Below are 25,350 nucleotides of genomic sequence, written 5' to 3'. Positions count from 1 at the left end.
TTTAAAAACTGGGAGATACAACACACTTTCCACAAAGGAACAAATGTGTTCTCTGTTTTCTGTATTTTCAATTACTTAGCTTTAAATATCTTTAATTTTTCAAGATGTGATTTTATTTAAGCAGCAAGAAAAAATTAAAAGCATTATTGTTTCTAGGTATGTTTAATAAAATCTTAGAATGAGATAGACTTTGATCACAGTATCCACAGCAAGTATGAACCAAGACTGCAAAAAAATTGGTGTCCAAATAATATGACAACTGGCATCTTGTTTACTGTGCTAGGATAAAATGTAGTAACATCAGCAGCAATACAGTTTTGCAGACTTATAATCAGAAATTAGTTAGTTACTCTTCTGGCTCTTGATTTCTGAAGAATCAGTAGCTAAACAACCTGACTGGAATTATTAGAAACAGCATTACTAGAAACAGTGAAGCTGAAGGTCCTCTGCCTTGCTACTTGAATAACTCTACAGGAATAACATGTAGCTTTATTACTTTCTTATAATACCTCACCCAGTATTGAGTTCTGATCTTCTTGGAGGGCTTCCAGATTCATCTTTTTCAGAGGAAAATAAATCCAGACTTGTAACACTGATCTCTCTTCCAATGAAATAGTTAAGATGATCTTTTTTTTCCCATTCATGTCTTCTTGGAATAACACCTAGGGAATTATTAAAAAATTGAACTGGAGGTGTTTGGGTTTTATATCCGAGACACAGTCAGATAATCTCCTAGTTTTCCTGCTGTCTCTCAGTCTAACAATGAAGCATCAGATTCTAAATTCAGTGCAGTAGCACTGAAAATTGCCCGGTTTCTTATATTTCATATAATTTACTCATATTTATTATAATTTCCTCATATTGCACTCATTTAAGAGACAATGTATGCTGAAAATTGTTTAGGAATGCATAATGAGAATATATATTTCTTTTATAAAAGATCAAATAGAGGACTTTCTGCCTTTTGACGTAAGTATCAACAGGGGAATTTAGGATGTGTGTGGCTTGGTATGGAATGCTCATCTTTCCATGTCAGGATATTTTTATTTGGTTTATTTATAATTTGCTCCCATTACTTGCACATTCCAGTGATTTTTAGACTTTTAAGTGCTTCCTAAGTGCAGCCTCCCAGGCACCTCTTCTGTTTTCAAGACTTTTAATAATCCAGTTAGAAATGTGTTGTGGCTTTCTTTTGCTGTAGCAACAAAATGACATTAATTTTGAAGAGAAATGTTTACTTTTAAATTCCCTGAAAAAAAAAAAATTTTCCTGACACAACAGTCTTTGCAGTCTTCCATTGGCTTCACTGAACATGAGACTTGGGGAGGAACAAAGCTTTACACCTGCTTATGAACTGACAAGCTGATGACACTTAGAGAAATAGCAGACAGTATGGTACAATGGCGCTGCTGAAAAGCAACACCTCGAAATGTAGCACCTAAGTCTGGTAATCCTTTAAAACATTAAAAGTTCCTCCCACCTCACTACCCTCCACACAGTGTTTTGGATTGTTTCCAAAAGTGAACTGTAAAGTTAAAGTGAAAATTGAGTTAATGATTGAAATAAACTGGTGAAAAGCTTAGAATGGAGAGAGGTATGTAGTTCTAAAAAAAAAAAAAAGAAAGGCAAAACAACAGCACAAAACTTTTAACTGAAAGGCAAGAATATGCTATTGGACTCTGTCTTTCACTACTCTTTGGCCATTCATCCTTTGTTGGTTCCTTTACTGTTATGTCTCTCTTCTCGCTGTGTGGCTCCCAGCGTGCAGACTAGAATTGCTTACGGTAATACATTTCAGACTGTAGGTATACATTAGTTGGATCAGCAGAAAATAAATACTTGGTGAGCAAAGGAAATGTGTATAGAAGGAGCTTACAGACTGTTAAACAGTTTGGATCATTCTAGTTTAGTATCCTGCCTCTGACAAAATATCAGGACCTGTAAATATGCGGTAATGGAAACTTAACCAGCAGTTTAGTTATGTCAGAAAGTCTCTGCTGAAATATGGGTAATTAATCTTATCCTGAAAGATGAAGTCCTCGTCCTTTTCTGAAAATATTTGCCACACAGCAGAAGTTCTTAATTATTTGTAGGATTGATTTTGCCTGTAAGAGCATTATCTTTGCTTTTAAAGATGACCTCCTGCTTGCTTAGAAAAATAATTTCATTTTATTAATTTTAAATTAGTTTGCATTTAATGACAGAGATAGTATGAACAAATGGTAATATAACTTTTAACACACTGGGATACAGTTCAGAGATCTAATGTTCTGCAATGTAAACTGATCTTTAAGCAACTTATTCTAAAGTTAACATTAGATCCCATAGTAAAAGATAAAGGATAATAGTTTAAGGAGCAACTACAGTTACACAGCTAAGTAACATTGATCATAATACAGCTAAGTAACACCCTAAAAACCATATAGTTAAAATAATTTTATAAACCCAAAACTAATACTATGGCATTAAATTGATAATTAAAAAAACAAACAAAAATAAAACAAACAAACAAAAAACCCCATGTAGCTAATGTAATGAGTGGAAAAAAAATACAGAAATTAAAATATTTCAATGTTGCATATTTTTTGGCTTCCAGTTTGTTCCCAGCAGGTGGTTAGGGTTGCATGAATTTCAGTTATAAAAGTGAGCCATACCATTAGAGCAGGCAGATTACAAAGCTGAGGTTGATGTCAATAAATTGAAAAAACATAACACAGTATTTAGAGCACAACAATTGTGCACTACTTCCATATGTAATTATAACCTCTTTAAGAAATAATGATTGCTCAGAAAGCCTCCATTGTGCTAGACAATAAAGATGAGCTGTGTTAATAGAAATATTTGAAGTCGGGTTGGGCTTTAACATAAGCCATTTAGCTGTTTCTTACAGGACTGAGGATAGGAGCTTGTGTGTCAGATCACTGCTGTTGCAATTCATTCTACTGCTCTCTTCTGTGTCTACCGGCAAAGTCTTATTTCCTCAATTTTCTAAGGGTTGCTTAATATGTTTGAAGCTCATATGTTGGTCTTTTAAAGAGAGGAAAATAGTTGTCTCTTGGATATGTTGCTGGGCCTGACTTTCCAGTGCACACAATTACATAACATTGTTTTACATATGCTTATATTGTCTATGGCCAGTTTAGCACAGATCTATCCATGTGCTACATAGCAGCTTAGCTGGCACACATGGGCATGATATCCACACATAAAATTAAAAGCATTAAACTCCAAGAAAGAGAGCCTATACATTCCTGCAAAGTGTTCAGATTACATGGATTACAGCTAACACCAATGCATCTAGGGAACTGTAACTACCTCAAGCCAAGTTTTTGAGAGAGAGTTTGAACCAGTTTAAAATTGTTATTTTAAAATTGCATGAAAAAGCACATGCAAATTAAAAATGCATTTAAAGAGTTGTGTTAAAAATGTGTTTTGTTTTTTTTCTCATAGTGGCCTGTTAAAATACAAATGTCAGACACAAAAAGGAACAAAAAGTTAGTTCAGTTTCTAATGTATTCTCTCAATTCATATTTTAATCTGAATAATATTCTTGAACAGAGATTTAACCTTTAAATATGCACAACAGAATTTAGCTTCACATAAACCCCAATTGCTGGGTGAGCTGTAGATAACGAGCTTTGTATGTGATACAATGAAGGTAGCAAAAATACTTCTAACGTACATTTGTTGACTTTTGATTTTCAAATGGACAGAGGCTGACTCAGTCTGTGCAGAATGACTTTTAAACACCATATTTTTTTTGTCATCAGAAAAGTTCTGTCTTCCAAGATAGATCCGTCTTGAGGAAATTTAGCACCTAATCCTATTATTTGGCAAATTGCATCATACCCAACCAATATACCTTAATCTGGACCTGATAAAAGTATTTTCTAAATTAAAAAGATTGTGAAAATCTCATTGCTCAAATTCACTTTTCAACAGAAGTGTAATTTAATTTAGTTATGGCCATATTATGTTGCTGCTTTGTAACCTTCTGTTACGAAGCACTTTGTTCATGAAAGAGAGGACTAAAGAAATACTTACCTGTTGAATCAAGTAAATATAAGGCTCTGGAATAACAGTTTAAACTGAATTTGAAGTGGTAATCTGATATGTGAAGAGTTTATTCATTGTTAGCACCATGGGATCATCAGTCTACCTAAAATTTTAGTTTTCACAAAATGTTTGAGTGCAAAGTTATACTCCTAGTACCTACTGAATTTAACAGTCTGTGTCCCAGTCTGTGCTCTGCTTCAGTTAGTGGATCTGCTGCCATCCGTATAAAATGTGGAAGGTTCATTTGTGTCACTAATTAATATGTACAACTGATAATATTGATCATTGTAGGTGAACATTAAAGCTGTAAAACATTCCTAGTACTGGAAGGGAGAGTGTCAAAAATTCTCATGAACAAGACAGACCGGCCTATGGAAACATTTTTTTCTGTTCTTCCCCTTGGATGCTTTTTGTTGGGCTTTTGTTGGGAGAAAAAAATGGTACTTCAAAGGTAGAGGGATTTTTTTGGTTGTTATTGAAGCTGTTAATTTTCATATGTTGGAGCAATAAAAAACTTTTCTATTTAATATGCATTTATAGGAGGCAAGGGACTAGAGATGAGGGAGATGACTTAGGATTCAAAACATTGCAAATGTTTGGCAGGATTTTTTTAGAGGAAAGGAAAAATCTCTTGAGACCTTTGTTTCTTAAGGAACAATATTACAAAATACATAGTTACACAATATAAATTGGCAAATGAAAGAAGAGATTAATGGTTCTGGCAGCTAACTGAAGCTGGCATATTATCTCAACTTTCTTTTTAATATAAGAAAGTTTCTTTTCTTCCTTTATAAAAAGGGGCAAAAATTGAAGAACAACAAGTAATTTCTTACCAGCACTTAAGTACTAGATATCTTGAATGAACCTATATTTACTTTTATATTTTCTTACTTGTAATTATGCAGGAGAAGGGACTGCACTGAGGAAAGGTAATGATACTTTGAAAAAAAAAAAAAGGTGAAGAAAGTGATGTGAAGTTATAGTGCAGACAAGGACCCTCAACAAAATGCAGTCTTCTCAGGATACTATGCCCATAAAGTTTCTCCCAGTCTTGTGCTATCTCAATAACCAGGATACTGATTCTGTTTCATTTTACATAGCTTTGTGTTACTTTGTTGAACTGCTTGATATTCTGTCGGAAGACTAACTCTCATTAGTGCTTTCAGATGTTGAGCACACAAAGGGAATACATACAAAGTCTTGGCCACTTTATAAAAGAAAACAAGAATTATTATGATGATTCAAATGATTAGCTTTTCCACAAAGCAAGTACTGTTACCTATATATTGTACTCATCTTCCCTATGCAGCCAACAATTCAGAATCAACACTGAACAGGCTTATATTCCCACCAGCTCATTTTGGCTTTAAATACAACTCATGTCAGATTTAAAGTAGCAGGAGGCACATACAACCTTTTTTTTCCCTTTACCTTCTTTCTTTTGGTACACTATGCTTCGTTCCAAATTTTATTTGTGAGTTTAATCAAACTAAAATGCACCTTAGCAGCTCCAACCTGACTTAGAACTGCTTCTGAAACACAACTGCTTCACAAAACTAACATAGTACCACCACTAACAGTACCTGTTCTTAATCTCAAATGTACATAAATAATGCTTAGCAAATTATAAAGGCAAACCCAAATAGTCAAGAATATCCAGGTTTGAACTGCAACCAAAATATGTAGTCTGTTAAACAGTGTAGCGTTTTAGAAACACTTTTTTCTGCTTTTAAGTCCACATTGAAACAACTCTTTACCTTTGCACGTAATTTAGTTTGCTGTATGGGGAAACTGGATGCATGTGTGTTGGTGCGTATGTCCACCATTTCTCAGAAAGGTCAGCCAGGGCATGTCTGTACCTATGGTTACTTTCCTATTGTTTTGGCCACAGAAGCCTGATCAAATAATGCTGAGATGAACCTACTCTGCCCATTGCTTAGTATTGTTGATTTGTCTCCTTATTGCTTTCTTTTTCCTTTTTTTTTTTCCAGCAAAGGAAGTATTTTTGTTGTTTCCAGCTGCTCTACATCCTCTCACTCTACTTTGTGTGACTTACCACGTACATTTGCATACATACGCGCATGTGTACAAACATATGTTATACATATTTATAAACCGGCCAATGCATCACAGACAGAAGACTTGAATCTGAATCACTGTCTGAAACTTTTTGCTAACTGGTTTCAGAATGGAATGGAAAAAAAATGCTGAATAATCTATAGCTGCTCTTAAAATATTCCTAATGGATCAGATCTATTAGCTAGAAATGCTGTCAATAACCCATTTGCAATGTGAATAATTCTTTTCTTTCTCATGTGATTAAATTTGGTTTGGCTGTTAGTACATCCATTCCTTTCTTCCCTCCAAATAGAAAAATCACTTTCATAGTCTTGTAGTTGTACACAAGGGAGCACAGAGAAAAGTCCAGTGATTCATTCATCAAATTTCCACATTTGAGTAAGAGTAAGCAGTGAGTTCAGACATCTCAGACTGCAGTAATTTTTTTGAATTACATGAACACTTGAACCAAGGAAATTAGAAGACAAAAAAGGGAGAAAAGGAACTAACTATCTTTCTTAATCTTGTTTCCTTACTTACTTGTCAGGGATGAGCAACTCTTACATTGTTTTGAGAGAGTTGATGCTATTTAGTTCTCCTTCAAGGCCAGTATGAGGGATATGAAACCCAGTCTGAAAGCTGTTTAAAGAATTCTGGCTTTTGCCATGTCAGGATAAGACAGTGGTGTGATCATCACTGGCTTATTTTTAATCATGCTTGAAAGGTCAGGCTGTTTGAAGCAAAGGCAGTGACCTCCTTTACCTCTTTTAATCCCAGAAAATAACTTGCATGCCCTTCCTTCCCTCTTCCATGACTGCAAGATCTTTTCTAATGCACATTCTTTTCCTTTAAGACACTCACGAATCGTATGGAAAACTAGGAACATTTTCATTTGAGAAATGGACACTGAACAAGCTTTGCAATACTTGTTTCATAACAAATGATTAATTTTGCAGATAGATTAAGTGAAAGTCAGAGAGGTCAGATGAGTTTCTCAAGGTTGTATGCTGCAGAAATTAATTTGGGTATAGAAACAAAAGGCTTTTGAACTCTAGTCCCTTATTTGATAAAAAAATACTATTCCTATTCAGGACTAGCAACAATGGTATTTGCAGATGTTTTGTTTGAAAATCTGCTGAAGAATCAATAGGAACATTTGATTGAGCTGCCTGAGAGAAAAGCATCAGAGAAAAGATATTTACGGCCTGGCTGAAGTTTGAAAGGATGGTATCTAGTCCTAGGGCTATGGCAATGTCATCCTAATTTCTCTTGGTATTTAAAATGTATGTCCCCTCCCAAAATCAGCTTTGAGATATGTCTAGTTTGACATATGTAAACATTTCCATTTCAGATATTTAAAGACCATGGTAACAGAGAGGATTTACTGCTGTCCATGTTTTATTATTTGATGCATTTGGATTCACTTTGTTTGCTTTGTCTTTCATGTGTGAATTTTGCCACTTTGTCTTGTAGTACAAAAATGACAGCATCAAATGTATAGCAAGCAGGTTTCCGTATGTCATCTAAACACACTCTAAAAAAACCCTACTGAATAAGGGTAGACCTCTCTAGTTGGAAGAAATATAGTAACTGTCTTGACTGTTTGATCTCTATGTATAGCAAAAAAAATATTTGATTCATGGAGATTTGTGCCCTGAAGTATTACTGTGTTGCAGCTGATGTCTTGTGCATTGTTACTGGGCATTAGAAAGGTGTGACGTGTTAACAATGACAACCTGCTACGCTGCTGCTGTTTCACATTTCACAGATGGCTTATTTCCCTTACCTCCCAGAGTAACTGTCAGGGAGGCAAACAACCTGTATGAGCATTTCTCTTCTTTCTATAAACCTAGTAATTACCTTACAGCTATTAGACACAGCTGTATGCATGTGTAAGGTTATACCAGCTATACAAGTGTTCTTCAGGGAGATTTTCAGTCACCAGAGAAAAAAAACATTGGCTATCTCCTCCTCACAGAGGATAGTTGTAATAATTGAAGAGTTAGTGCTGTTTATCTTTTTTTTTTTTAATTGAGCATTCTTCTATGCAGTATGAATTTTATTTTGATTGGCTTCCTGTTTCTTGGGATGTTTTCCTGTGATGGAATTCTGGCTTGATGGTCATTCACCATCAAATTCCTTTCTCATTATTCTCATTTGCAAAATGTTTTGAAGACACATTTCTCAAAACAAGGCTTCTTATTTGAATGTCTCTCTTTCTCTGTTCTGTAAACCATTAGTAGCCTTTATTCATAGAACTTCTGAAATAATAAGCCATTGACTGAGCTGATGCCTCCAGTTTTGTCTCTTGTTCTTTATTCCTCATGTTCCTTCAAAAATATTGTCAGTTCATTCTGAGTAGTCAAATGAGACCTTGATATGACTCCCCCACTAACCAGCTTCAGAACTGTAAATCCAGGGGAAGAGACTGGGAGGAAAACCAAAAGATCTCCCTGATATATTTGCAGTCTTGCAAAAAGTTGAAAATATGTGACGGTAAGCAAAAAGTTTAAAACCTAGTGCAGCTGACTGTTGAATGTCAGGGATATTCTTTTTTGAGGAATTATGTGGGATCACAGGATAGATGGTAAATATTTTCCTCAGTATAAAACTGGGGAGGAAATGTAAATAGGTAAGCAAAATGGAATATTTAAATCAGTAGTATTATTCATCTATAAATCATTTTTAAAAAACAATAAAGTCAGCCGCAAAAAAGGGTATTCTCTGTATTAACCAAGCACTGACTTACAGAACAGAGTGCCATGGTAGGCTAACTGAGAGACCTGAAGAAATGGCATGCTCAGGTAAGGTGGCATTTGAGTATAAATGCCATGGTTTTAAAAATGAAAATGTTTTACTCTTCTGTATTTTTCTGTGCTACAACTTTGTTGCTCAGCAGCTTCAATTTGCTTCAGCAGATGAAAACATTAAATACAAATAAAGAGGAAAAGCGTATAGAATTTGATTGATAAACTAATGTTAAATTTTTAAGCTCTAGGCTTTTTTATTGAGAAATAGGATAATGTATGTAGATATTTATTTTTCACATTGGGGAAAACAACTGGAATACTGGGTTTTGAGAACTAAGACAGTTTCATGGAGACTTTGTGAGATTGACTCTTCTGAATGGCTGAATTTTTGTATATTATTGTCATCATCATAGTCCATGAATGAAGATACAACTTCTGTGACTAAAATGACATTTCCATCTATTTAACTGGAATTGCATTTTTCCCCCACAATTACAGTGATTAAAACTGTGATGTATGTTTCATAGAAAATTACTACTGGAGTTAATGGGTAGTAATAGATCAGTGAACAAAGCACCTACAATTATAATTCAAGATACAGTTTTCCATTGAATTTTTCATAAAATTAAAAATTCTCCAGGGGCTGCTACATTGAGCTTCAGATGGGGAAAAATGTTCTTAAAATGTCCAGTATTTGCAAAACATTAAGTGAAAAAATAAAATGTAATAATAGTTAATCAAGCAAATATTTTTTACATAATTATTCTTTAGCTTCCTGTAACATTCCTGAAATAAAATAGAAGCATTTCAAACACAGAAATATGTTAAGTTTAGTTGCAGCCACAGTCCTCACTCAGTGTTGGAAATACGACCTTTGCGTTTCAGCAGTGTTCATGCTTGGGTAGTTTTTGTGTTTACTATACTAGTTTTACATTTGCTGTGCTAAGAGATTGTCAGATTGTTCTGGTAGAGTCACGATGGGCACCTGTTTTCTGGCTCAGCTGCTCCTGGCCCAGTTTTGTGTTGTGTCATTTCTTGTTTAGTACACAGCAGGTTTGAGTTTCAATATTTCTGTGTAGGCTCCAACCTAAGCTATTGTGTTGTAGTATAGATCTGGCAGAACTTGAAGAAGTTTATTTACAGTCCTTTATGGGCTTTCACTCTGTGTTTTGATAACAGCTTTAAACACAACAGAAAAGCAGCATATGGGCAGGTGTGGATATCTGGATTTGCAAGGCTGTGGACAGTGAATTCACTACAGCTTTTGAAATGGAAAATACTTTGATCGAAACCTGAACCTATGATGAATACCAGATCCCAACTTCACTGAAGAATCATCTTCATATACCTGCCTGTATATGAAGAGCTCAGAACTGTTATGATTTTGAATTCTTTTATTTTAGATCTGCTACCAAGAATGATTAAATACTATGTCAATGTTAAGTAAGAAAAAAAAAATTACATCAGTGAGGACTGTAACATTTGCTGGTTTTGCTTTCTTTGACAGCTTTTTGGAAACTACAGCCTATTTCTGTATGAAACCAAAAATGGGAGAGAAAGAGGTGTCCCCACACTCTTTCTTCAGCATTTGGCATGAATTCAGTTCTGACTTCAAAGACTTCTGGAAGAAGGAAAACAAACTTATTCTTCAAGAAAGGTACATTTATTTGTTTGTTCAAAGGCTTTTCTCAAAGTATGTTATTAGGAGCAATTGCACAGAAACCAGTCAGCCTCACTTCACTGGCACACAACCTATTGAATGCCTTTTGGAGTTTTCTCAGATTTTGGGGTTTTTTTAGCATATCATGACACCCACCCCCACCATGCCCAAGCCTCCATACACCATAATTTTTGAATGGGATTTTAATACCAGTTTGTGCTAGAGTTTTTTGTGTCTCTTACTTGAACAAGGTTTTTTGGCAGAGCATGCAACTACTATGCTATTATGAGTCCAAAGAATGGGAAACTTGTTTCAGGTCTGAAAGTTGATTAAATATTTTCCATTAGCATATTTAGTCAAAGAAAGTCAAGGCATCAAGACATGGCATATTGTAAATATTTGTCAAATGATGTTGGGAAAAGGAAGACAGAAGGAATAATTGACCCTGCATTAAAAAAAAGGACTCAACTGTATAGCAAATCACAGCCCATAGACACAATGGGTATATATGGCATGAAGAAATAAGACAGTAGTTTTGAAAAATCAACCATGCTGTCTGGTCCGTGTTTAAGAGGAGTTACGAAGTTTGCTTTTGTCTGCATGCAGACAGTCTATAGTGGTCACCCTTTGTTTATAAAATTATGCCAAGAATTAATCAGTTGTTTAAAAAGTAATAAATGCCATATAAGAACAAACTAAACAAATACAAACATGAAAATTCTAAGCACTGTTATATGAACCTACAACTGTTAGCAACTTGACTGATCTTGGTATACAGATAGTGAAGTTCCTTCTGAGCCTAAATATTAACACAATTGAAGCTTTACATTCATTAAATGATTGATATCAGTCCATTATTAGACAAATTGACAAGTATAGGTCTCTTTTTCAAGCATACTTATCCTATGTAATTGTCACAGACATAAGATTACTGATTTAGGAAGTTACTGAAAACTTTCCTTAGGCACCAATACAATCAATGTTGTGTATACCATATATATTTGCTCTAAGTGGATGCATTTTGGAACAAGCAGTCTCACAGATAAAAAACTGGATTCTGCTACTATTGCAAGAACATAGTGAGAATGTTAACTCAGCACAGTAGCTCTCTAGAGATCTGTTTCATTTTACTGACTGTCTGGCTTAATTTTATGTAATTAAGTATATCTTTTTGAAACTGAGTTGACACTTAAATACTATCTTTAGTTTCCTATGCAGGGATTTTGCTGCCTACTTAATACACGTTAATTTTATTTTGTGTATTTTATAGGACAGGATTTAAGAAAAATATCCTTTTATTTCAAAATACTAATCTGTTTTTCTAAAAAAATAAAAAACAAACAGAAAAAACCCACCAACAAAAAAATTGTCCAGAGGATTCTCACTACAAAATATTTTTCTTTTAAGACATTAACTAAATGAGCACAAAACCTCTTCCTCCTATTTTTCTTAAACACCTAAAGCTTAAGAGAATGATATGTGATTCTGTAAGAGAATGGGCTGTAATACAATCATGTAACACTCTCTCAGTTCAATGTATGTGTATACTAAGAGGATGTATTGAAGCAGCAGAAAAAACGTTGCCTGCCAGCTTGTCCCTTCTAGGACAACCGGGTGTTTTTTAACCTGAAAGGAACTGAACGTGTATAACCTACAAAATGGCTGCAGGTGCAGGATGTGACAGGGAAGGGAAAGCACAGTGAGGAGGACCTAGTTTGGGAAAAGAAACTGGGAGATCCCTGGGAAGAACAGCAGGGAGATCCAAACCCAGACTTGGAACTGATGGGTTGAAAGTGGTTGTCCCAGGAGTTCAGACAGGTCCGTGTAACTTCAGTCCAGGAATTCACTAAGACTGAAAATGATACCTCCTGAAAATCACAGGTAGATTTTTGTTTTGAATTTTAATTTTTACGTGTCTTATCAAGTTTAACTCTTCTGCTCTATTTAATTTGTTCAGGTGAGGAAGGATTTAGGCTTAGGAAACCTTTGATATCTTGGTTGTGCTCAACTCTCAGAAATGTTTGGCACGGTGCTTTGTCAGGTCTGGCAAGACAAGCTCTCTTCATTACATTTTAGGGATTAAAATATTTTTGCCAAATTGCCAGCAAGAGTAACAATTTTCCAAGACATTTTCCCAAAAATGAAGAATCTTTTTTGGTTAAACAACTGTCTTATCAAAGCCTTTGCACAGAAAATTCTTTGCCTCCAATCAAAGTTCAACACGATATGTGAAGTTGTCTTTTAGGCTTTTTTTTTTTTAATTTTACATTTCTGCCTCTGTTAGTCAAAAACAAGATGCTATGATATGAAACTGTCTTGGTATTGAGAGGTCAAAAGAGAAAAATCTCGACGCAAAAATACATGTTGTCCAAAGGTGTAAGAATGATAGGTTTCAAAATCTCAGTCTAGATCGACAGATCTTTAGGTGACAAAAATCTGAAATACATCTATTGCCACTGAAATACAATTATTTATTTCAAGAAAGTAGATTTTTCCCTTTAGCTGAGATTCTTTGGTGTTTTTCTACCTAAAGTTGAAGAGCAGGGTAGAACTTTAATGGTCAGAGAAACTTTCTGTAGTTGTTCATTAGTGGCAAATCAAGTGACAGAAATGGTGAGACTTTTTAAGGGACTGTGGTATGACATCTTTGGTGAACTATTAACCAGATTTCTTCCTCATGAAACAAACTTTATTTACAATAATTATTTATAAAACCTATAACTTTATTCTCTTTTCTTTTTTTATTTTAATCACCTTTCTCAACCCCTAGTTGGTTTGGGGTTTTCTTTTACCTCTTCTCCCTTCACTTCAGTGTTTAGTTTAATAAACTTTAATGCTGTGGGCAATGTTTCTAGAATATTTTATATCCCAGTTTCCATATGAACTGTTAATAGAGGCTGTTCCTTATTTAGTCTCTGCAAATATGCGTCACACTGTTTTAAAATAATTTACCCAAAAGATTTTCATAGATGGTATTTTCCTAAGGTGGTACTACTTTTTGTTACCAATAGATTAAATGTGTATGTTTTAAAGAAAGCAGTCAGCCAATTCTTATTTTAATCACTTTTCCCTTGGTATTTCAACTTATATACTGGTTTACCATGCATTTATATGCAAAAGATAAACATTGAAGTGTGAGACTTTGTATTTTCTTACTGGAAGATGAGAAAAGAAATATGGTGCAAAGTTAAAAACAATTTTTATGAAGTTTTCTACATCTTTCACTCTTCCCTCACTTGAAGTAAAGCAGAACTGGAAAATACTAGCTGTAGAGAAAATTATGTATGATAAAGTGTGAAATACAGTAGCAATAAAAAGAAAAATGCACCTGAAAATTACAATAGAAGTATAGGTCTGCCAAAAGGTTTTCTGAACAGTACTATTTCTCATGGTAACACTATATTTATGGCTAACTAGACCACTTCAATAGAAATTGATATCTGGGTTATTAATAAAGTTCTTGAAAATATTTTGTGGAAGTTGAAATTTCTGATGCTATGTCTACCATAAATATGTATCCCTTTAAGTGAAAATTTTCAAAGTAGTATTAATTCTTTCTAAATAAGCAAGTTTAAGGAAAAAAAACACAAACCAAAACAAACCAAAACAAACCAAAACAAACCAAAACAAACCAAAACAAGAAAACAAAATAAACAATACAAAAAAAAACCAACCAAAGAAAATCCCCAATCAAAAGTACTGGGATATGTTTTGAGTTTTTAAAGTTGTCATTATCATTGTCCTTTGATAATTTATTTAATGTCTCTGGTAGTCTATGGTTTTCATTCATACTTTGCGAACTCTTGAAAGGTTTACTGTCAGTATAGCCTGCATTTTATGCTTGATCAGCAAGAAAGACTAGAAGAGCTGACGTATTTTCCTTAGTATTTTTTCATTGTTGTTTCAAAAGACGAAGTATGATTTTGAACTTTGCAATCTTCCTGTTCAGCATCTTCATTATCTATACACAATTTTCAGGTGCTGCATGCCCATTGATGCACATTGTTTTCTGAATACACAGAGCCAGATAATACACAGCTGCAGTAACAGCTATGCAAAAGTCTCACCTTCATGGGAAAAATCTTAGGTGATCACATCACTAATCTACGAATACCTTGGTTTTGTCTTTTTTTAGCGAGAGCAAGTGTCTTGTACAGTCTGACTTATAAATATATTAACCCTTTTCTCATTAATCTCTTTCTTTCAGTCCCACCTTGTTTACTTTATATTTCTGAGGTTGATGTATTCAGCCTTAACTGCACTATTCCACTCTAGTACTTCTGTGAGAGCAAGAAATATTTTTACTTTTCTTTACATCCAGCAAAGGCCTGCAGAATCTGTTGCTCAGACTCTAGCATTTTCCTAGGAACCAGGAAAAGGTATTCTGTCCTGGGAATGAAAAGAATAAAGCGCTTATGAGGCAACACCTAACATAACCCAAGAGTGAAGTCTTGGAATGTTATGATAAATAAAAAAAGTTAAGCTACTGCTGGTTATGGCAGCATATCAAATATGGAATATGTGAATCCTTCATAAAAATACAATTATTTGTCAGAAATCTCATATTGGTATGGATGGCAATGATTCATCTTTAGGACTACAGCTTCATCTTTTCTTTATGACCGTGAAATTCACCCTGGCTGTCAAAGGCTAGTATCAATATCTTTAGGTAGTAAATGCCAGTTCAGATCTCACTAGAAACAGGTCAGTAACATGGCAGAAACTCATATGCAGGGTGCAGTTTCACCTTCCCTTTCTCTGAGAACAAGGGAGGTGCTTACACTTGTTTGTCCACTCCAGTTCTGGATATGTTTCCATTTCTTCAAATTGTTTGCTGTTCCAGAGGGCCTGTGCAACTTTGCAAAGATTTACCTTGTATTACCTGTATTTCTAGACAGGAGAGCAGGAGGGGGGAAGAGAGAGAGGGACAGCTATAGGTACCCTGTAAATGTGTGTATAAGGTATATATTGCTCGTAAGATCAGTCGGGCCCTTGCCTTTATGAGGAGGCATGTAGCTGAACAGAGACTGACTGTGTCAGGAATGCCAGCAGAGGAGAGTTCATAAGCAGGATCAACGTGATGGTAAAATTCTGTAAGTCCCTGATATCTTGCATCACACTAATGTTGAGAATTTCTTCTGGCTGACTTTATTCAACTCTTTAACTCCCACGATAAATCTTTGACACATTAAAAGTAATCTATAAACTCAAAAAAATGCACTCGTCTCTCAAATGCAGAAGTTGCCCATTCCCGTAAGAATAGCAGTTAAGCTGGCACCTGGTGTGTCACACTGTGTATATCTAGATGAAAGGGAGATTCCTGGCCAGTGTGTCTCCACAGCTCATTGATCTCCCTCTGCAGAAAGACTGGTATGTCTCCCTACAGACTCCTCGGCAGGATGATTTAAAACTTGCTGTTGAGCAATTTAAAGTCTGGCATTGGATATCTGTACATCGCACAGTGAGGAACATATTGGTAAGTTGCCACTTCTGCTTGCAGAGGAGGGCATTAAATCCCATAGCACAAGCAATGTCCTCAAGAGTAATTTAAGGGATATTTTGTTAGCGCTCATAATATGAACCAGTGAGTCAGACTTGAGACTGAGAAATCGAGGGACATGGGAATAGGCACTTGCAAAGAAATGCAGAAATGGAAGAAAAGAGAAGAAAAATGTATATGGAGTTGCAACACGAGAGGGAAATGATGAACATGTGGAGTATGTTTAGTGGGGTCACATTTTGCTTGGCATGCTCTTGTAATGCCAACTAAAAACTCCAAGCGTTATGTTAGTAACTTGTCATGGGTAGATACATTTTCTGACTTTGGAACTTTAATCTCAATGTCTTTATTGCATTCTAATCAACTCAGTTGAATGCTGGTAGGCTTGGATTTACAACTCATAGTTATAATGACATTTTAAAACAGAAGACAGTTTATATGACATTAAATTGAACAATTAGAAGGATCTTCAGTTTTGGGAGTATTCAACATTTTAACTTGAAATAAAATAGCTTTCTGATCAGAAAATAGTGTTGTGGCCTTTGGAAAATCTACTTGAAAATGCTCAAACACACCAAAGATTCAGCAGCTAGGAACAATCCTGAGAGGCAGTGACTCACAAAGAGACAGCTTGCTCTCTAGCTGAAAGAAGTTGCTCAACATTTCAGTATGGGTATTTTTCTTCTTGTGCGTTTTTGGCAATTAGTCCTTTTTCTTCCTTTCTTTTTTTTTCAGTGAAAACACCATTGTATTTTGGTTGAGGAGGCGAACAGAACTTTCATTTTTTAACATTGCTTTTGAGGGAAAAGTCTGTGAAAATTAAAATCATTTGGAGAAAAGTTTCTCAATCTGGATCTTTGGTAGAAAATCCTTTTGAATACCTTAGTCTAATGTTTTCAAGTAATTCTGCATTTTACAAGACAAGAACAAATATTTCCATTTGCCACTCTGAGACAACTGGTGCTTACAAATAGTAAACTTCAACAAAGAGAAGGCTCTAGTAAAAAACTAAGTCGAAATCTGCAATCCTTCCTAGTTTTTGTGACTTGTGTGAGGCTAGAATCCAGAATGCCCCCACATAAACAAAGGAAGGGCTTTTCAGCAGTCTGTATTTGCCTGGTGACAGTGGTGTGCCATACTGGCACATTATGTTGCATCCTAGTATGTGTGTTGTGCATAACAGAAGGAAGATACCAATCATCATCTCATAATGATGTTTACAGCCTGTTTTCACAGCTGTAATGTCAGACTGGGTGTGATAGTAGTAAGTATAGTAATATGGGGTACGATTATTCCTACCATGTAGTGATCTTTTCAATCTTTTTTAACCTTTTCCAGTTCACCAGTTCTTGGAAAAAAAAAAAGACATTTGCGTATGATAAAAATTGGGCTAACATATTCAACAAATACTTGCATATTGGTGGAAATAATTAAAATTTTTAAACAGAATTTTTGTCACGTACTAGATTTTCTATACTTCTAATAGTAGTATAGTATACTACTACTTTTCCAGGCAAAATTATTACTTTGGCATTTCATGTTCAATAAAGCATTGTAATGTTTTACAAATGAGCAGCATTTATCATTAAATGATTAGTCCCCAAAAGTTTGAGATGCTCTCAAATACTTAAAATCTACTCTAATGCAGACTGATCCCGAACTACTGAAGATGATAGCTTCCTTGGTTACTGATAGTTTACCAAACCAGTGCATGGAGCTGGCATAATGGCAACATCCATTAAGTGTAAGTGCATGGCTGTGTGCGTGTTTTATGGTATCAATATAGGGACTAGTCTAACATCAGGGGTTATTTTCCATATTTGGGAAGAACTGGCTGTGCCTGCAGTCATTTTTGAGTCATTACATAATGATGAATGGGCACTTTTTACCTCATGCAGCAAAGCTCAAAGCATCTTATTTTCCCATCTCCCGCACAGAAGGCCTCTTAATGTGGTATTTCTCCAGCTGACTTCTCCTTTTTTTATTTTCTTTTCACTGATCTCTTCTATTCACTCTATTCTCATCGTTGCTTGTTCTGTCAATTGTAGCTTGTAGCTTGTAGCTGTCAATTATTCAACGTAGTAGCCCCGTCATACCCAGTGTAGCAACTCATCTGTCCAGAGTATGTCTCCATATCCTCCATATCCAGTCTTCTTCTCCAGGAGGTCTATTTACTGAGACTTTTCTCATTCTTTCTTACATATTGAATTTTTTCCTTCTTTTACCACATCTGCTGCTTAAAAACGTTTTACAGCTAACAGGGAGTTTCACATTTCTGTTCACTCACGAGTTTCCTTTCTTTTGCTTGCTGATTATTTTACCAGCTTTACCTTACCTCCAGTTTTGTTCCCCTCCCTTATCATTTCTTGTTAAATTTCCTAACCAAATCGCCCAAATGTAGCCAACTCCGAGAGCAACCTGGCTTCAGTTCCAAGAAAAACAATGTAAGGTAATGACTGTCTTTTCTTAGATTAACTTCAGTTTTCATCTGTAAAGTCTGTAGGAAAGTGATTTCCATCTTGCGTGAAGGTAGCCAGGTATAGCCTGAAATACTGGCCACTTTGACAATTTGATGACAGAAGTCATTAAATGTATTTAGTGTATTTAAGTGGATATATGCATGTTTGCAATTTATTAGAAACATAGCCATACTTAACAACTCAATTTTTTTACATCATTATTTTTTCAAGGTGAAATTTTCTGTAATGTTAAAATGATAATTTTTAAATCATGTTTCAAACAGGTTTTTTTTTTAATTTATGTACATCTGTGTATCTCTGCATAGACAAGAGCAGAACCCCTACATCACCAAGAGTATGATTTATGATTGCCAGACAGAACCAAGTGAAACTGAATACTTCAGAATATAAATTCTTTCAGAATACTGTGAAGTGTGTGGTGGATTACAGCAAGACTCCGCAAATAGGAAAAGTCTAATTTTCATTTCGACTGGCCCTGAAGCCTTATTTTAGACCCATTTGACATGAAATGTATTCCCCAAAGTCTATTCAACACTGTTGACAGGGGAGGGGTCTTAATCAGGGTCCCGCTGCAGGTTATTCTCTGTGTTAAGTGCCCAGATTAAAAAATTTTAATCTATTTGTCTGTGGTGTTCTTAGCAAAATTATTATTAATCACTGCATCTTTCCAACAGCTGCTGTCTGCCTCGTGATCCTTGAAGTAATCATACAAGGAGCTGGCAGGGATGTCATGATAGTCTAACACATTATCTCTTTGTTGGTAGGCAGAGGTTAGGTTTCATCAGTCAGTTTGAGGGGACGAGGTACATTACAGTGTGCTTCTTATCTGTATAAAGTCTTTGCAGTCAGTTACTGAATCATATCTGTGTCATCATTTCAACCCTATTGGCATGAAAGTAAAGCTCTGCATTTTTTACTCTACTTTTATGTTGGGAATTGTAATTTTCCATTCTGGGTTGTTTTTGTTTTGTTTTGGGTTTTTTGTGGTTTTTTTTTTTTTGTTTGTTTGTTTGTTTGTTTTTCTGAAGAAAAACTCCTTAGCAAAAAATATTTTCAATATTTCAGTCAAAGAAAAAAAATACAGGCACATTGCCCTGGAAGAATTTTTAAGGAAAGAGTTTTAAAAGTTTTCTGCTCCTGAAATCTGAAAGACATCTGGCACTTGATAATTTTGTTGAAGATTTTTTTTTATTTGTTTTTATATGTAAAGGTACTATTATTATTATAAACAAGTTCAAACCAATCTCCAACACAGACAAAGCTACATAATATATTTTGGCAACACCATTTTTATTTATCTGATAATAAGCACTTAGTAGTATAAAGAGTATTGACCTTGGCTTTGTTTTATGTTAAAAAATACAGAATATCTGCAGAAAAATGTCTTTTGGGTTTCATGAACTATACTGTCAACTGTAAAAGTAATATCTGTCTGAGTTTATTGTGGAAGTTTTTGTGAGCAGCTCTACTACCTAAGGCACATAACTTTCCAGTCTTCTCACTGTGATTACATTTGTCATGTCATAGTGCTCACTAGTGAAGTGTAAGGCAACCAAGCCTAGATAGAGCCAGTAGGAAATGAACCTGTCTGCCACAGATACTTCAGACAAAATTATTAATATTCAGTGGCAGGAAAGTGGCTACCCCTTCAATGGATTGAATGATGACAGAAAGTCTCTAAGCCTTGATATGTTGTGGCCAGGCTGGCTATCGGTCTAGAAGGCAGATAAAAATACTCTGTCTTTTGGGTTTGTAAGGATGTCTGGTTTCTTTTTCCTGTGTGCATGCCAAAGTGTAACTTGCTTATTTATCTTACAGACTATCTTTAAACTTAATCGTAGTTTTTATATGTTTGCCTCACAATAAATATGAGGTAGTAGGAGGTGAAAGTGCCGGAGAAGAGGTTTTATTATGATGGAAATAAGAATCTTTTGTTATGGGCGACAATTGTTAGACTCTCTGAATCTTATTAAGTAGCAGATTTTGGGGTTGTAATTCTTAGTTTCTGTAAGTGACTGGCTGTTCATTCACTTGAAGATTTATTTTTTTTTAACTGATCCATGAATCACTGTTGTATGTTCCCTACATGGTTACTTATTGTTGAGCTGTTTAGAAGTATATTCTTTCTGAAATAATGCAAGCAATGCTTTAGCTAAATTTAATATTAAGAGAAATTCAAGTGATAAACATTCTTAACAAGTGTTTATAAATCTGCCCTGGGCCCGAAGTTCGGTCCACTGCTGTAATAACTCTGCTCATCAGATTACTACAGTGAGAGTTAATCAACTCTCTGGTTGTCTAGGATGGGAAGACTAGTTTTTGTAGGATTATGTTCTCATTAAGACAAAATCAGGAAATTATTTGGGAAAATAAGTAAGAGGCAAAAATTACTAAAGGTAATGCAGCTGATATTATCTTTTCTATCAAACGCATATGCTCACTTTTAAGATAGAATTGACATAAGATGTGACAGGGGTTGATAGTAAATGAACTGAAGTCAATTTGCTGAAAGAAAGTGAGCTTGCAAAGCAGTTGAAAAGTATGAAGTGAGATAGTTTGAGCATCGGTTTAGCAAAGAAACTTAGCACACTGCAAGCTTGCAAATCATTCCCATCACACTTAGCAAGTTAACTGTAGTACCTGGCTACTTCAAGAGCACACCATGTCCCTTGCCACCTCCGTCTTACTCTCCCACTCTCAGATCATGCCTAGAAGCAGGATCTGTCCTGCTTCTGAGTATTTGGATGCAATTGAGACTGATGGTTCTATAAAGGGACTGAACAGCCTAACAGAAAGTACTAGTATTGTAGAACTAAATAGCTTAAGTGGAAACAGATCTTCAGAACAATAAATCAATCTATATACATGCCTACCTTTGCCTAAGGTTCATAATTGTCAGGAACTGGGGAACACTCACTTTTCTCAGACTCTTTTTCCAGATCCCAGGTGGCAGCCTATCTTTCCATGCAGGGTCTGACAATTGAACCCCACTCCTTTCCTAGGAGTGGGGATTTAACTTTTTTTAACTCTTTTGTGCTCTATGAGCTCTTTGAGTTCTGCATTGGCACAGTAGTGTCATTTTGGCCTAGAGCCTGGAAGTATGTCATTGTATGCAAATGCTCCTCCTTTTGTGACTGTTGGGAGCCTTGTGTTGTTTTCTCCAAATATCCTCTTCCCTCCTTCCATTATTGAATTAGATCCATTAATTTCTTCATAAAGCTCTAACAACTCACCAGAGGTGAGTTAACTACTCACTAGTGTTCATACAATTTTTGCACTTAGATTTTTGCCTCAAATTATTATCTTGCTCCTCCATGCTGAGCAGGGTGTCATCGAAGTCAGTGAGAAGTAGTGCAGGAAAAGCCGGAGCACAAGGAAGGTATGCATGAGTTTGCTTGCCACTGTAGGAAGTATGACTTGTACTAGGCATGAGCTTACAGAAGCAACATGGTATCACCTAAATCTCATTAGTGTTATGGAAAGATGAAGAATCATTGATGGCCAATAGAGAAAACTTTAGAAGCTGACAAAAAATTGCCAGTGGCAGTTATTTTTCTGCTGAATTAGGACTATTGCTCTTATTTTAAAGGTAACCTTTTATCTGCTTTTCTTAATCATACTGTTTAAATGGTGTGGATGCTTCTATCCAAAACACATATTTTTGTTCTTCTAGAAGGATTAGGTTTATTTTAATTTTACTTGTAATAAAATTCTAATTTAGCTGAATGATCAGTCTTCAGAAAATATACTTACGCACTGTAGAAACTGATAACCACTTTCACTGGTTTATGATTTAGCCTTGTGGAAAGCTCATGGTTGTCTTTGCCTCTTTATTTCACCAGTCTCTGGATTTTCTTTTTTAGATACAACTGTAGATTTATACAGCTCTCCTTGCTTCCAGAATTAACATAAGCCTCCTCACAATGAGCCTTTGGTGTCCTATCTTTACATTTCTAAGGACATTTGTTGCTGAAGAGGCATATGTATAGGTATTGACTTCACTGAGGTTCTATCCAACCACTTCAATCTTCCTGCACAAAGAGCAGAATGGGAGCCAAGAGACTGAGCTGTCCCAAACCCACGCAGCGAGTCAGTGATATAGTTGGAACTGGAACTGAATGCCCGCTAGCTCTCAGCTTTAAGTGCATTAGGGAGTAATGCTTCTCCTCTTCCGCATTCCCCTTGGTATGAATAAATAGGCTCAAACTCCAAGGAATTTTATAAAAGCTCCCAAAATCTTGAGGGCTACAACTATAGTAGTGAGACCAGCACCTCTTATGTAATCCTAGGAAAATGGGTTGCACAAGCTTAAGGTTGCTATTTATCAGTCTGGAGATTGTGGATCATTTCTTAAAGTGCAATCTATGGGACACAGAAGTTCTGACTTCCTCCCTCACAGAGTGTCATGTTATTAACATTTTGCTGTTTCAAGCAGAGACAGCCTTTCTCCAAATAGCTGTTTCTCTAATAGAAGAGATGTTACACTGACAGTGACACTTGATGGGACTTGCTCTTTAGAAAAGAACTGCATTATCGAGGGTTCCATTCAGTGTGAGGATTTTTGTTTTGAATTGATATAAGACCCACAGAGAGCTGTGTTGTCTCATGACCTGGCATGTTAGCAAGCAGTGGGTAATCTATCCTGGAAGGAGGATATTTAGGTGGGACAAACACTGGAATTGAAGATTCCCTGGCATTTCCTGAGAATAACATCTGGATCTGTGTGAACTGGTTTGATAAATATTTTTGTATGTTACATATGCTGTCATTTGCATGTTGAGTAGTCTGAATACCTGCATATGTTACACTGCTTCTATAAAACAGTCATTTTGATAAGCTCAATAGTACTTATACAGTCCCTGGGATTTGATACTAATTTACTTCCAAGTAAGATTTCATTTTGTTCTTTAAATGATGTCTACCAGTGAAGGGAGCCAGCTGTATTTGTATTTGAAAAAAAGGAAATTATATGATAGACATATTATTTTATATCTGACTTTGTAAGAATGGCTTTTGATAGGTTGGAATACGTCTGAATATGTTTGAATATTTGAAAGGTCATGGGAAGATCAGTGTCACAAATACTTTTCCTCCTTTGGATATAAGTAGACACAGAGCAGAAGAAAAAAAGTGTTTTAAGAAAAGGAAAATGTCTTTGAATTTTACTTCATTCTGCATAATTCCCATAAGCTTCTATTTGAGGCTATCACCACATCTTGGCTGTCACTTCTACCATATCTATTTAAATATATTTTAAAAGTGAATTACTTGACTGTTTGACATTTTTGTTCTAGTTTATGCTCCAGCAGTCTATCTCATTTGCAGTCAGATAGAAATCATTACAGCTTGAAAACAACAGTTTTCAAAGCCTTTTTTTTGCCCCCAAACTGTGCACATCAAGGTCTCCATACACTGATAACATATAAGGCCATCAAATGAAGAGGGCAGCTCGATGGAAGTGCTGAAAAAGAACTGACATTTAAATTAATTTTTTAAAGTATAAATTTGAAACTTGTGAAAAGAACAAGGTGTGTCTGGGGAAGTTGAATAAAGGAGAGATGAATGCGAAGGCGGTTTTTTTAATGTGCTTAGCAGACCCAGCTGGAGTTTTATTTTGAAAATCTGGCCCTTACCACACACACAAAAATATTAAAAATAATAGTAACACAAAATCTGATTCTCACATTGCCCTATGTAGCCTTGCTGAAATAGCAGACATATGAGTGGTCTGGAGATGAACCACAAGGAACCAGCCAAGGATATATCATTTCTTCAATATCATTTAACTGTTGGGTTTTTTTTTCATTGTTGGATAATGATGAAAAGGCAGAGTACGTGCCATCTAAAGTCTATATTTTTTGCAAGAGCAAGCCAATATAGGATTTATATCTAAATAAATAAATACAGATCTCACATGATTTAATGTCATCTTATGGAAAGTGTTTATGTAAGTCTTAGGAGCTCAGAGTCTATAAGTTAAATCTGTATTATCAGTGTTTCAGTAACCATGTGTGTTTACAAGGTTGATCTACAAAACGAGTGAAAGTGGTAAAGAAATATTTTACGGTGTGACATTCAACCCATCAAATTATTCTGGCAGGCTCCCAGTCTGAGTGTAGTCCTCTGCCTTTCACAGTTTATTTCCTATCTGCATGGCAAAAAAAGGACATTTCTCTTATCAGGAATGTGGTGGGATTTCACAAGGTCCTAATTTGGTAGTGTTTGCCAAGTCAGGAAGAACTAAGAAGTGGACCCTTACTTCTGCAACCTGCTCCTCAGCTTTGGAATGAAAGACATGTGTGCAGTGACTCACACCATCTTTAAACATCATGTTTAAACATCATGTTCCATGTCAATTTTCCATTTTTTTTGTAAGTTAGAATGGAAGCTGGAAATTTAGGTTAAGCTATTTCACCATTTTAAATCTAAACAAGAATGGGTGGAAGGAAAGATAGCTTGGTGAGAAACTTTGTTTAAACTGTAGTTGAAGTACTGAGGTTGGGAGTGGATGAAGAATTATTTTAAACAGTGATAAAAAGAAGTTTTCTTAGCAATGTTTGCATGAATGCTCTGAAATGTAAACTTCATGTGACCCCGTGTGTTTAAAACCCTCATACATCTGAATCTTCAACTGCAGAAAGTACTGATTGCTTTTGTAAGTAGAATTGATTAGGCCTTTGATTATGCCTGTCCTTGTAAGTGCCAGGTATGGCCACAACAGCCCTAGAGTGCAAGTACTATTTTGTGGAGCGTGCTAATGAATATATGGAGAACACAATTGTCCACTTGCGTCCTCAGGCCTAAATTTGTGAGTTCTATAATGCATTGTCTTCGGAAATGTTGTTG

At 35.5% G+C, this 25,350-nt stretch overlaps 1 protein-coding gene across 2 annotated transcripts in view; it reads left to right on the top strand.

Moving 5' to 3' along the window:
- The window catches only part of FMN2 (formin 2), a 185,651-nt gene that overhangs the window by 156,673 nt on the left and 3,628 nt on the right, over window positions 1-25,350 (top strand). For both annotated transcript variants that reach the window (XM_027684504.1, XM_027684496.1), the window contains one exon: window positions 10,372-10,521. In XM_027684504.1, the coding sequence (XP_027540305.1) occupies window positions 10,372-10,521 (150 nt within the window). The remainder of the gene's footprint in view (window positions 1-10,371; window positions 10,522-25,350) is intronic.

This window comes from Neopelma chrysocephalum, unplaced genomic scaffold, assembly GCF_003984885.1.
Source record: "Neopelma chrysocephalum unplaced genomic scaffold, ASM398488v2 Primary Assembly neopelma1_23, whole genome shotgun sequence".
In the NCBI taxonomy this organism is placed as follows: Eukaryota; Metazoa; Chordata; class Aves; order Passeriformes; family Pipridae; genus Neopelma; species Neopelma chrysocephalum.
Note: the sequence above shows the minus strand (reverse complement) of the source record. Positions and strands in the feature narration are given on the sequence as shown.